Source organism: Pongo pygmaeus, chromosome 1 (assembly GCF_028885625.2).
Source record: "Pongo pygmaeus isolate AG05252 chromosome 1, NHGRI_mPonPyg2-v2.0_pri, whole genome shotgun sequence".
Lineage (NCBI taxonomy): Eukaryota > Metazoa > Chordata > Mammalia > Primates > Hominidae > Pongo > Pongo pygmaeus.
The window spans coordinates 37,282,287-37,295,628 of NC_072373.2; the positions used below are offsets into that span (position 1 = coordinate 37,282,287).

A 13,342-nucleotide genomic window follows, 5' to 3' on the forward strand; every position below is an offset into this window, starting at 1 on the left:
GCTCTAAACAGCATCCTCTCTTTGTGCAATTTATTGTACAGGAGAGTTGGCTGGAACAGAAACTATTCCTAATCATTATAATTTTCCTTATCCTACAGGCTTTCCGTGTATAACTTCAGACTCTGTCACTTACACTTCTTGGTTTTAGGAGCGTTTTCCAAAGCCAGATACTTAATTACACGTGCAGCACTCCAAGGCCAATACCTCATTATCTAATTAGGGAGTTGGGAAGTGTTTATCATAATCACGCTCAAGATATTAACGTTCATTTTAACTTGTCTTCCTCTTTGTGAAGACATTGATTTTTGGACTCTGAGTCTCTTACTCCCATATAAAACTGTCTAAATCCAAAATGGCTTTTGAGGAAGCAGCATTTCCAACTTGACATTAACGGTTGGGCTGAATGTTGCCTCTTATATAGGCAACAATGTCCACTGGATTTTAATTTCTCAGTTCCTGAATCACTAGTAAGTTATTTCAGTTACATTTAATAAAACCTCCTTATGCTTCTTTTCAAATAATTCTTGGAAAATTGTGTTTGAATATATTGCAGGAGATGGGGGAAATGTGGAAGAGAAATTAACAGTCATCTTGAATGATTATCAAATGACGTGGTATAACAATATTTGCTAACTCCATGTCAACATAGCAAGGTCAGATGGTTTAGTTTTGTTTCAGTAACATATATCATATGGTAATATATTGATAAACAAAGGGTTGATTTGTATAATTACTTTTAGACCTTGACTTCAGAAGTAAGCAAGGTTATCAGGAAAAAAACAACCCAGCTCTTAACATCTTCATTTGAATTGATAACTGGCACAAACCCATGAAGGGGATACAAGGTGGCAGGACTATTTGCAGGAGCAGATAACCAGCTTCTAATAAAAGCATACCACATTCCTTAAGTTCCTGTAAATTGGAAACTAGGGTCCCTAATAGCATCAGTGGCAGCATAAATTCGATGCTTAGATGACAGCTGAAACCCCAATGTTGGATTTATACACCAAAATATCAAGCAAATTTTCAGGGCTGGTATTTTCACACTGATGTGAGAATGACAAGTTTTACTGGCATCAAAAACAGAGTAGCCTGGGGAAGAATCTCATCAAGTGAGAGCAAAGAATCTAGAGTCTTCATTATACTTCAACGAAATGTTTGAATATTCTTTTGTATTCCACTACTAACAGACAGCAACATGGCTTGTTTCGAGCTTTACCTATTTTATTTGTCTGCTCATGAGCAAGAGAGCACAATAGCCTAGCAAGTGAGCAAGAGTTGGCTCTTGGCTCTGAAGACTAGCAGCTGCAGCTTCCTCTCTAAAGGTGATCACATCTTAAACAATGTAGCAGAGCTGGGGGCAGCAGTCAGGAAATGGGAGGGTGGGCTTTGTGTGAGCAAAGGCTTTGGTTTGTTTAAGAGTTCAGGATACAGATTTGAAGATTATGGTCTCTTTGAACAGTGGCTACAGGCCACATATGAAATAATCTCCGTAATTTTCATGTGTACCTGGTAGGACAAAGTCATGAATTTCAAACTTGATTTTTCCCCACAGACCTACTTGCTCCTTTTGAAAAGTGCTGGGACTGGGAGGCCCAGGCAACATTTATGCTTTTGTTGTTGTTTTTTAATTACCAGTTGATTCTGATTTGCGAAGACCTTTGCAGACTGCAGCTGTTAGTGGAAAGGGAACAGGAATGAGCTAAACTTTTATGTCCATGTATCGAATATAGATAATAACCCTTGCCCTCCATACTTAACAGCTAACAGCAACTGTTCAATAAAACATTAGGTATTATGTGCCAGGCACTGTCCTAAGAGCTTTACATGTAATAACCACAAAAATCCTTTTTTTTTTTTAGATGGAGTCTCGCTCTGTCATCAGGCTGGAGTGCAGTGGCACAATCTCGGCTCACTGCAACCACTTGACTCCCTGGTTCAAGGGATTCTCCTGCCTCAGCCTCCCGAGTGGCTGGGATTACAGGCATGCACCACCAAGCCCAGCTAATTTTTGTATTTTTAGTAGAGATGGGGTTTCACCATGTTGGCCAGGGTGATCTCAATCGCCTGACCTTGTGATCTGCCCACCTCGGCCTCCCAAAGTGCTGGGATTACAGGCATACGCCACTGTGTCCGGGCCCCACATAATTCCATTTTAAGGTAGGAAACTCATTCACAGAAGGGTTAAGTAACTTGTCCACGGACACAGTTAGGGCTTGGATTCAAAGCTAGACAGTGTGGCACTAGGGATCATGTTTTCAACCATTATTTATAACCTTACAAGGAATATAATAAAAACATGTATCCAAAAAGTATTTTACTTTGAGAAGTTAAAAGTTCTAAGCAGCTGCTGAATTAAGTTCCTGGAGGAAAAGTAGGCTTCTAGACAGTACTTGCTACATAATAGTTGATTACAAACAACTTTACTCAAAGGACTTGAAATCTGATCTTTGCTGTTTCTCTCAAATGCTGACTCTGGCCTACTCAAGTATTAAAGCGACTCCTTTGGCAACTGAAAATAAAGAAAGGAACTCTTTGCAGACCAGGTGCCTCACACACAGGGCTTGGCACCCAGGTGATATGTAAATGTTGGCTGACTTAAACGCCTTCCAATCAAAGGCATTTTGAAATGTGCTATTCATATTTCACAAAATGGCTTGAATATAAATTATTCAGAATGTCAAAACAAAGGGGCATGTGGCAAGTTAAGGAAATTAAAGAGAAATGGAGTATAAATGGAATATTAAACCTTTTACATTCAAAATAAAGAACCTGGTTGCATACCCTAAAAATCCTCTTTCCTGGCTTAGCAAGGGATGAACTTTGGGGATCAAGTAAGCCTATTCTTTAATAACATAATATCTCTCATTTGTGATGTATATGCTTGCTGCAGGCATACCAATATAAACAAGCTGCTTAATATGCTCAGGTGATTTCTTTTTTAAAGGCTGAATTTATCTTATATCATTTCTTAACAACCCCTACACTTTTTAGCTTGCACTCAAACACAGCTCAGAAATAAAACAGATTTTGCTACCACTTTAGGGAACAAAATGGTTACCTTATAACAAGCTAGGGTCGTATTCCAGGCATCAAAGCATTAAACTTAACTCAAGTCCAACAGAATGTGTTCAGCCTGCCTATAACTTCCAACCAATATCTAAAGAACTGATGCATAATCCATTTTTTTACCATGATCCCTGAGAATTTTATGAGTAATGGGTTAATTGGTAATGTGGCATGATCCAAACCTAGGGCAGGCAAAGAATTCCCTGTGAAGACCTGTGTGAGAAGCAATGAGATCTACCAACAAGAGCTCAACTGGGCCTACATTTAGCCTTTATGGAATTATGAAGCAGAAACCACTTGTGTTGAATTGCCATAGGGAGGAAATTAACTCAGTTTTTCTAGTACAATGTTTTCACTCAGTCTGTCTTCTGACACACATTTGTAAAATGTTGCCCACACTATCTAGTTGTGGAATTTATTTTTCTCTGTGAGACTACTTGGCCTTTGGTTTAAGAGCAATGTAAAAGGAACTAGGGACTAGGAAAAGCAGAAAACAGACTTAAGAGCAGTAGTGTGTTGGCTACGACAGGTTCTCAAAAAGCATTTGTTGAACCCACACACTACCTATGTTATGAACATGGCCATAGGCTAATTTCAAGATGGGAGTTAAAGCCGTTTTAAGCTGTTAGGGCTGGGGATGGGGATAATGGGCTGACCCTCAACACAAGAGTAGCTACACATGGTCTTGATCCATCATCAGTTAAATATGCAGTCCAGATGAAGAGACATTTGAAGAGACTAATCAGTCATCCTCACAAAATTTAATTAAGGGCCCATGTTGAAACAGCCAAAAGCAAACTCTAATATGGGATCCTAGCAATAGTGCTTGGAATGTATTCGAATAGAAAAGTTTGTGCTGGAAATACTTGTTTAGAAAAAGAACTACATCACTCCACCCTGCTTTATCAAGTAATCCAAGCCATCTTAAATGCTCAAGGTCTGACCCAAGCAAGATGTTTTTTATTAAAAGATCTTTCAGCTTGAAATAGATTATAACTTTGGGAATAAACATTTTAATGAACAAGTAGAAAGGATTCTTGACTACTATAGTTCTTTTGTGTAGACTGCTTCTAGGTAATGCAAAAAGCTCAGAAAAGGACATCAGATAAGGTAAAAGGCTTTATTATTCAGGATCAGCTCAAAGTCTGACACGGACACAGGCAGGGATAATTATCTCATTACAGTTGACCTTTGGCACCCACTTAAAAGTACTAGCTTTCCAAGTGAGACATGTTATACCCAGTAGACTCTCGGTATAATTTCTGACAGCCAAATGTATCCCAATTTCACTCAGTAGTGCTGCCAGGAGATGTGTAGGGATACAAACAAAATCATCTACTTTATCAATCTTTTTCTTTTTCATGGATTTTTTTCCCCCATTGGCTTTCAAAGCAAGTGAGATAAACAGCATTACTGGCAGATATTGGTCGTAAATAATATCTTCCCAAAGCCCAACAGTCAAAAAACAAACACCAAATATAAGCAGATTAAGCAGATTTCCTAAATATTCAGTTAAGGCTATGGTGTGCTTGGTTTTGACCAAAGCAATTCTATGGCTTCCTTTTATTTTTCCCCCTGGATGAAACTATGCTTACTTGATCCATGCAATTTCAGTTGTTATAGCTTTAACTTATGAGATCAAAGGAATTAAAAAGTTGTCAGAATAGATTTTCAAATAATGACAAAAACTGACATAAAGTCTACATAGTCCTCAGGGATATGGATAAAACAAATGAAGTTTCATGACTGGAAGGAGGCTCCCTTCTAAGTACATAGTACATAGAAAGTACGTAAAGCCTCTTTCCATGAGGTTACAAAGGTGAAAAATATAAAACAATGGTTCAAGATCACTGATACATAATTTTTGATTAAGGGGAGGGATGTTTAAGATATTTTGCACATTATTAACTTAGAGTCAGTCTATACACTCTGTATTAAATATCTAGAGAAAATTCTATTACTTTTTGGCTCAGGGCTATCTGTACTAAAAGGCTATTGCTTTTTATGTACGTGAAAAGAAACTCAATATTTATGTGTCTGGTTCTGGATTTTCAGTTAAGAGCTATATTCTGTTACAAAAATATCAATAAGAAATCATCACTTTTTTCTTAAAATCTGATGACTTATTTTTTTTAAAACATTGCAGCCCCTAAAGAACTGATGACTGCACCTGAATTCAAACCCCAAATTGATTTTATAAAACATCTTCCTCTAGTAAATGGCAAAAACCATAACCTCCTGTAGAAAGTGATGTTGGGTTGGCTGACATAGCAGATTGCTTGGTGAAAACATGGGGACCTGAAATCTCATACGGGAGATATATTTGAGAGAAAAAAGACAAACACAGCTTTCTGTTATTGTTCTCCTAGTTTCTCCAAAGAATTGACATTTATCACTGCATTTAAAATAAAGATGACTTTAACTCGAGATTGCATTTTAACACTGAACTGATATAAATGTACTTATCTGAACATCACATTTTTACACATACTTAAAAAAAACCCCACAAAAGCATAGTGAAAAGACTTATGTATTTCAAATAAAATTATACATGTTGGAGGCAGAACAGAACCAGGGGTCTTCAGCAGAGGATTTCTCAGTCAGCCTTCACAGGCCTCATGCTGCGGCTGGCAGATACTTTCCACTGAGCATAGAAAGTTTCAGGATAACAAGAAACTTGTTTTTTGCCTCCATGAACTGGGATGTCATTATTGTAGAGAAGATGAATAATTTAAAAAGTGAAGACTATTCATTCAAAATGCTAGAGTGACAAATTTACTTTATGAAATTTAAACACAGCATTCATCCTCGGGAAGCTGCATATACATTATGGTAGTAGAACCAGATTAGGTACATTTCAGCATTGAAAAGATTTTGTCTAAAAATGAAAAGGCAGCTTTCTTAAAGACCAGAGTTATAGAGTCACTCTTGTATTTTTCATCTTGTTTTAGAGGACCAAAGCTCAGCTTGTTTTAGTGGACCAAAGCTCAGTAACTCACTCAGATTAGAATCTATAATTCTGTTGAGTGTTCAGGACCACAGAAGTCCTCCTGGGACTTTCTATGGAAGTATGTGCAGATTTTCCTCATGGAGCTGGGAGTGATGGTGACCTAGAAGAAGAAAGTTTAGATTTCAGAGATTTCCTTGAAGTTCAACTGTTACCAAGTTATTACTAAGGCATACCTTAAATTAGGCTGCCAGAAATTTCATTGTTTAGTTAGCCTGCTTTCAGCTCCAAATACTTTCAATGGCAATGTCTCTTTTGGCTGATTTGTACTGACTATAGTAAAAACTTAACAGATGATATGTAGGGAAAGAAGGCATAGACTTCTTATGTGAATAGAAAACATTTACTAGCTAAGTCTCCTAATAAGAAACAAAGAAGTTACAATTACTATCCTTTTTGAAATAAAGTAATAAATCAGCCCCCCCCAATTTATAAACAAGATAGGTATTCAAATGGAAGATGTTACTCTCTTCTGAAGGTTGACATTATCATCATATAAAGGTAAAAAATTTGTAAGAAATGTTAGCTTCAAATAAATTATAAGACCAGCACACTATTTCTACTTTTTAAAGATTTTAAGATTTATGTATCAGTGAAAATAGTTTTTCATTGAAACTACTTTTCTGCTAACACGTAGCTGAGACCAGCTCCCTTGAAAAAAAAATAGAAATTTTGGCTAGGGATAAAGAGCAGTCATAATTTTGAGAGAAGGAAAGATTCCTTATAACTGTCTTTTTTCTCCACTTTCTACAGCAAGGTCTTGATTGCAGTTTGTGTACTAAGTTGTCTTTAAAATCTATCAGTTTATTTTTCTAAAATTATGGGATAGGTCTTCATGAGAGCAGATGGGGGTTATGAACACTTATTAAACTAAAACTGGCCTAAGGTTGGTTATCTAGCTTCTGCCCTTTAAAATGGCAGATGATGCTGATCATGATTCTGGATTCTATTTCAATCATCCCGCCACAAGAGCTACTGTGAAGTACGGTGGAAACTTCCTTAACCCATCTCCCCTTCACATGCAAACAATAGAAGCTTTTTATTCTCTCTGACTGGTGCCCATAGCTCACCCAATGCACTCAGCTACTTCTGCCTCCACCACTGTAATGAATCTTGTTTTTCAAGGTTCACAAACCTATTTCTGCCAGCAATCACTGATGACTGATATTATCTAATTTAAATATTAAGTCAGTCAATGAAATGAGTCCTAAAAAGGTAAGTGACACTACACTGAATGTTAAAAAGAATAGATATAGGTGTCAAAAGTATTACTGTGGTGTGGGAAAATGATTATAAAAGATTGGGGAGAAGTCATAAAAATCTAGAAAGATTCTGCACTCAAATTGTTTTCTAAGTATCTAAGTTTCACTGTATTTTAAATAATCACAAAATGTAATTACAAACTGGAAATCTACTTATGGATGTTGGCAACTTTCCCATGAACAACAGCTTTATCTATAAAAAGAGGACGGCATACTGTCTAACAGGAGAGGGGAGATATTTTTGAATTGATATCCTGGAGCATGATGAAGGCTTTAGTGGAATCAGGCAACAGGGCTGAGGAGTATGGACCCTGACAGGAGGGATTTTAATGGAAGTAGAGTTGCCAGATAAAATACAGCCCATTCAGTTACATTTGAATTTCAGACAAGCAAAAATAGTTTCTTAGCATAAAAAAATTTTAGTAAAAATATGGCCCATGCAAAATTTGTTTTGTATTTATGTGCTGAATTTGGCAGCACTAGGAATAAATAGATTTCTTTCTTAAAAAAAAAAAAAAAAAAAAAAGCATCCTGACTTCAGACATCCGGGTGCCTGGCCCCTTTTAAGTTAGGAAATGTATCTTCCCACCACTGCTGACTTACCGGGCTTGGTGATGTCTTTCCGCTCTGTCTCCTGGAATTGGGTGTCTGAGATGATGGACTTCGTGGAGATGGATTCTCAGCCTTCCGTTTGGCTGCCATGGCCAACAACCAGTTTTTATTCTCTGGGGAACTATTCTCTTTGCCTACCATTTCAGACCCTTCTCCACAAGGTCTCAAAGGAAGAGGTAGCGTTCCACAGCTTTCTGAAGCATACGGACTGACAGGAGACGGAGGCTCTGAGATACTTGTACCAGCTCCTTCAATTTTGCTTGATTTGGTAGGACCTAGAGAGTCCTTACTAAGGTCTTCCTGGTTACCAGCAAGGCAGCACAGATCCAAATGAAGATTTTCAACTTGGCCATCAAGCTCAGTCACACAGTTACAACTCTTCACACACTTTTGTTTCACACTCTCCAGACAGCTTGAGTCTAGCCTCCTCTTTACTCTATTTCTAGACTCAGAGCAAGCCTCTGCTTGGGATGACTTCTGGCTCACGGGAATAAGGGCTTTTCTTGGAGACATGATCTTGGTCTCGGAAGCAGGTGGAGTGATGGGTGGTGATGAGGAAGGTGTTCGGGTCACCCAGTTTCTAATTGACATCTTGAAAGATGAAGGTGGCTTGGGAGAGACGGAGGAGACAGAGCCTCTTCTATTGATGGGAGACCGGGCCTTGGCAGGAGAGGTTTTAATAGAGAACGTAGGAGTATTTGAAGGAAGAGGGAGGTCTCCAGCACAGCTTGGGGCACAAGCTGCGGATGACGGGGAAGAATTGGATGGATTGCACTTTACCCTGGGGGCTTTGGCAGGAGTACTCTGGCTACTCGTTACTGTTACTGAAAAAGAGGAGAGGATCATGAAAATCAGAAGTGAAAGCCATACAAAGTCCCTAAATTCTCATCAAGTAAAATCATAGTTAACCTAATTATCTAAGGGTCAATTTGCCAGTAAGTAGGTTATATACATCACTTGATTCCAACCACACCCTTTTATCATTTTCCTTTCTCTTTTCCGAATCACCAACCTCCCAGCTATCCCATTATAAAATATATACTTGTAAAAATTGACAATACCAAAAAACATAAAGAGAAAAAATTTAAAGCACTTAGGTAAACCATATTTAGCATACTTTCTATATTTGTGCATGTGATACATACTATACATCTCAACTTTTTTCTTTACAAAAATGAGACCGATATAAGGGGAAAGTGGCAGACAGGAGGCAGGACTAATTTGCCACTCAGACAGACAGAAGAGCATGTGGAGACTCACATAGTGAACTTTGGCTCCAAGAACTATCGCAGGAACATACCAGAAAAAACAAAAGAATTAACAGATCCTTTGAAAGAAGTGGCTTGCTGCTGCACAATCCACAAGACAGCAGAAAAATTGAGTGCCCAAAGTGTGAGAGGGCTTCTGAAGCTGTGCGCTTGGTCAAAGAGGACAACCATCCCTGATAGAGAAGAACCGGTGTTCAGTCAAGGGTATACGAGTAAATGTGCTCCCCTGCTAGAACCTCCAAACAAGCTCTCAAGGTCCAAAGTGTGAGAGGGTGGCCGGGCGTGGTGGCTCATGCCTGTAATCCCAGCACTATGGGAGGCCGAGGTGGGTGGATCACTTGAGGTCAGGAGTTCAAGACTAGCCTGGCCAACATGGTGAAACCCTGTCTCTACTAAAAATACAAAAATTAGCCAGGCATGGTGGTGTGCACCTGTAGTCCCAGCTACTCAGGAGGCTGAGGCAGAAGAATCGCTTGAACCTGGGAGGTGGAAGTTGCAGTGAGCCAAGATCGCATGCACTGCACTCCAGCCTGACAGCGAGACTCCATTTCAAAACAAACAAACAAACAAAAAACAGTGTGAGAGGGGTAAAGTCCATTTCTGCACACATCCTCACTAGGGAACCTGAAAATCCAGATCATGGGAGAAGGATAACTGAAATGAATTTAGAAGGCCAAACAAAATATAAAAGTAGAAGAAACAGCAGGAAGAGCCCTGTAGGCACTCCTGGTCCCCAGGGAAACCATTTCTGACTATCTCACAGGGATCTTTGGCGAGGGCAGCCAATGGAACTGGGGAAGGACCATAGGGAGAAGGAGACTTTCAGCTGAACTTTGTAATGATTTCAACTGAGCGTGAATTTTCCTGGGCAGAATCTGTAGGGGGTGGGACAAACAGTAAGTGCAGATATGAGCACAGAAGCTGTGGCAGGCAGATGGACAAGGCCTAAAAGCCCTGCTTGCTTTCTTGGCACGGAGGTTTGTAGTCTAGGGCAAGATCTCCACCCTGTGCACTGGAGGCACGGATATAAATTTGGTTTTGTTGGCTGTTGGGGAAGCACGGCAGGAGTGAGACTGGCCTTGCTGGCTGTGGCCTGTCACTGCCGGCTTTCCCCTATTTCCCTGGTGATGTGTATGAAGCAGCAGAGGCAGCCATAATCTCCCTTAGAACATAACTCCATTGGCCTGTTAACCACCACTCCCATCGCCCAGAGGCCACAGCAAGCCCTGCCCAAGGAGTCTGAGCTCAGACACACTATCCCTGCCCCCACCAGATGATCTTTCCCTAACCGCCCTGGTAGCCGTAAGCAAAAGACAAACAAAAGACATAAACTCGTGGGGCCCTGCCCATTGCCTGAGAAACCCGAAAACCTATCCAGGCAACCGCAGGGCAAGCTAATATCCCCCGCTATACTACTGCAGTTGACACTGTCTTGAAAGCGCCACCTCCTGGCTGGAGGCCAAACAATTCAAGCCATTACAGCAATTCAACAGAACAACCCTGCTCCAAGAAAGGAGAAAATAATAGCTAATTCTACTGCCTGTAACATCTTGGCCAACCAGAAGTCCTGAGTCTGTCCATGTAATAACTTCAGTGCTAGTATAACTAGCATTCAAGACAACCAGTACACCAAATAAAACTACAACCAAGTACTCTCACACAGTCCACTTCACTCCCTTCCTACCACCTCCATCAGAGCAGGTGCTGGTATCCGTGGCATACAGACCTGAAGACAGATCACATCACAGGACTCTTAGCAGACACTCTCCAGTACCAGCCTAGAACCCAGTAGCTCTGCTGGGTGGCTCGACCCAGAAGAGCGATAACAATCACTGCAATCCAGCTCTCAGAAAGCCCCACCCCTAGGGAAAGGGGAGAGCACCACACCAAGGGATCACTCTGTGGGACAAAAGAATTTAAACAGCACACATTGAGTCCCAGATCTTTCTTCTGACATAGTCCACCCAAACGAGAAGGAACCAGAAAAACAATTCTGGTAATATGACAAAACAAGGTTCTATAACCACCCCTAAAAGATTACACTAGCTCACCAGCAATGGATCCAAACCAATAATAAATCTTTGAATTGCCAGAAAAGAATTTAGAAGGTCAATTATTAAGCTACTCAAGGAGGCACCAGAGAAAGGTGAAAACCAACTTAAATTTAAAAACAAAACAAAACAGGATGTAGATGAAAAAAATCTCCAGAGAAATAGATATCATAAATAAAAAACGATCATGACTTCTGGAAATGAAAGACACATTTAGAGAAATGCAAAATGCACTGGAAAGTTTTAACAATAGAACCAAACAAGTAGAAGAAAGAATTTCGGAGCTCAAAGACAAGGCTCTTGAATTAACCCAATCCAACAAAGACAAAGGCAAAAGAATAAAAACTTCTCTGGCCTTGCTCGAGATCTAGACATTCAAATACAAGAAGCTCAAAGAACACCCAGGAAATTCATCACAAAAAGATCATCACCTAGGCACCCAGTCATCAAGTTATCTAAAGTCAAGATGAAGGAAAAAATCTTAAGAGCTGGGAGGCAAAAGCATCAGGTAACCTGTAAAGGAAAAACCTATCAGATTAACAGTAGATACCCTACAAGCTAGAAGGGATAAAGGTCTTATCTTTAGCCTTATTAAATAATTATTAGCTGACAAAATAATTATCAGCCAAGAATTTTGTATCCAGTGAAACTAAGCCTCATAAATGAAGAAAAGATGAAAGTCTTTTTCAAACGCTGAGAGAATTTGCCACTACCAAGCCAGCATAGTTTACAAAAACTGCTAAAAGGAGTTCTAAATCTTAGAGCAAAACCTTGAAATACACCAAAACAGAATCTCATCTCATAGTGGGGGACTTCAATACAGTAAGTCAACACAGAAACAATGGACTTATACCCTAGAACAAATGGACTTAACAGGTATTTACAGAACATTCTACTCAAGAACTACAGAATAGACATTCTATTCATCAGAACATTCATGGAACATTCTCCAAGATAGAGACCATATGATAGGCCACAAAACAAGTCTCAATAAATTTAAGAAAATCAAAATTATATCAAGTACTCTCTCAGACCACAGTGGAATAAAATTGGAAATCAACTCCAAAGGGAATTCTTAGAACCATGCAACATTAAATAATCTGCTCCTGAATGATCTTTGGGTCAATAATGAAATCAAAATCAAGCTGGAAATTAAAAACTTCTTTGAACTGAATTAAAAAAGTGACATAACCTAACAAAACCTCTAAGATACAGCAAAAGCAGTGCTAAGAGGAAAGTTCACAGAATTAAGTGCCTACATCAAAAAGTCTGAAAGAGCACAAATTGACAATCTAAGGTCACACCTCAAGAACTAGAGAAACAAGAACAAACCAACCCAAACCCAGGAGGAGGAAAGATATAACAAAGATCAGAGTAGAACTTAATAAAACTGAAACAACAACAACAAAATACAAAAGATAAATGAAACAAAAAGCTGGTTCTTTGAAAAGATAAACAAAATTGATAGCCCATTAGTGAGATTAACCAAGAAAAGAAGAGCGAAGATCCAAATAAGTTCAATTAGAAATGAAACAGGAAATATTAACAACGAATACCACAGAAATACAAAAGATCATTCAAGGATACTATGAACACATTTATGCTCACAAACTAGAAAACCTAGAGGAGATGGATAAATTCCTGGAAACATACAACCCTCCTAGATTAAACCAAGAGGAAACAGGAACTCTGAACAGAACAATAACAAGTACTGAGATTGAAATGGTAATAAAAAAGTTGCCAAGAAGAAAAAGTCCAGGACCAGATGGATTCACTGCTGAATTCTATCAGACATTCAAAGAACTGGTACCAATCTTACTGAAACCATTCCAAAAGAGAAAGAGGGAATCCTCCCTAAATCACCCTATGAAGCCAGTATCACTCTAATACCAAAACCAGGAAAGGACATGACAAAAAAGAAAACTACAGACCAATATCCCTGATGAACATAGATGCAAAAATCCTCAACAAAATAATAGCTAACCAAATCCAACAGTATATCAAAAAGATAATCTACCATGATCAAATGGATTTCAAACCAGGGATGCAGGGATAGTTTAATGTACACAAATC

The 13,342-nt window shown here is 39.1% G+C and overlaps 1 protein-coding gene across 2 annotated transcripts in view; it reads right to left on the reverse strand.

The window, feature by feature from the left end:
- Positions 1 to 4,175: 4,175 nt before the first annotated feature.
- DTL (denticleless E3 ubiquitin protein ligase homolog) overlaps positions 4,176 to 13,342 on the reverse strand; it is a 69,305-nt gene continuing 60,138 nt past the window's right edge. For both annotated transcript variants that reach the window (XM_054457560.2, XM_063672258.1), the window contains 2 exons: positions 7,942 to 8,774; positions 4,176 to 6,179 (listed from right to left, as the gene is read on the reverse strand). In XM_054457560.2, the coding sequence (XP_054313535.1) occupies positions 6,081 to 6,179; positions 7,942 to 8,774 (932 nt within the window). In that variant the 3' untranslated portion in view covers positions 4,176 to 6,080. The remainder of the gene's footprint in view (positions 6,180 to 7,941; positions 8,775 to 13,342) is intronic.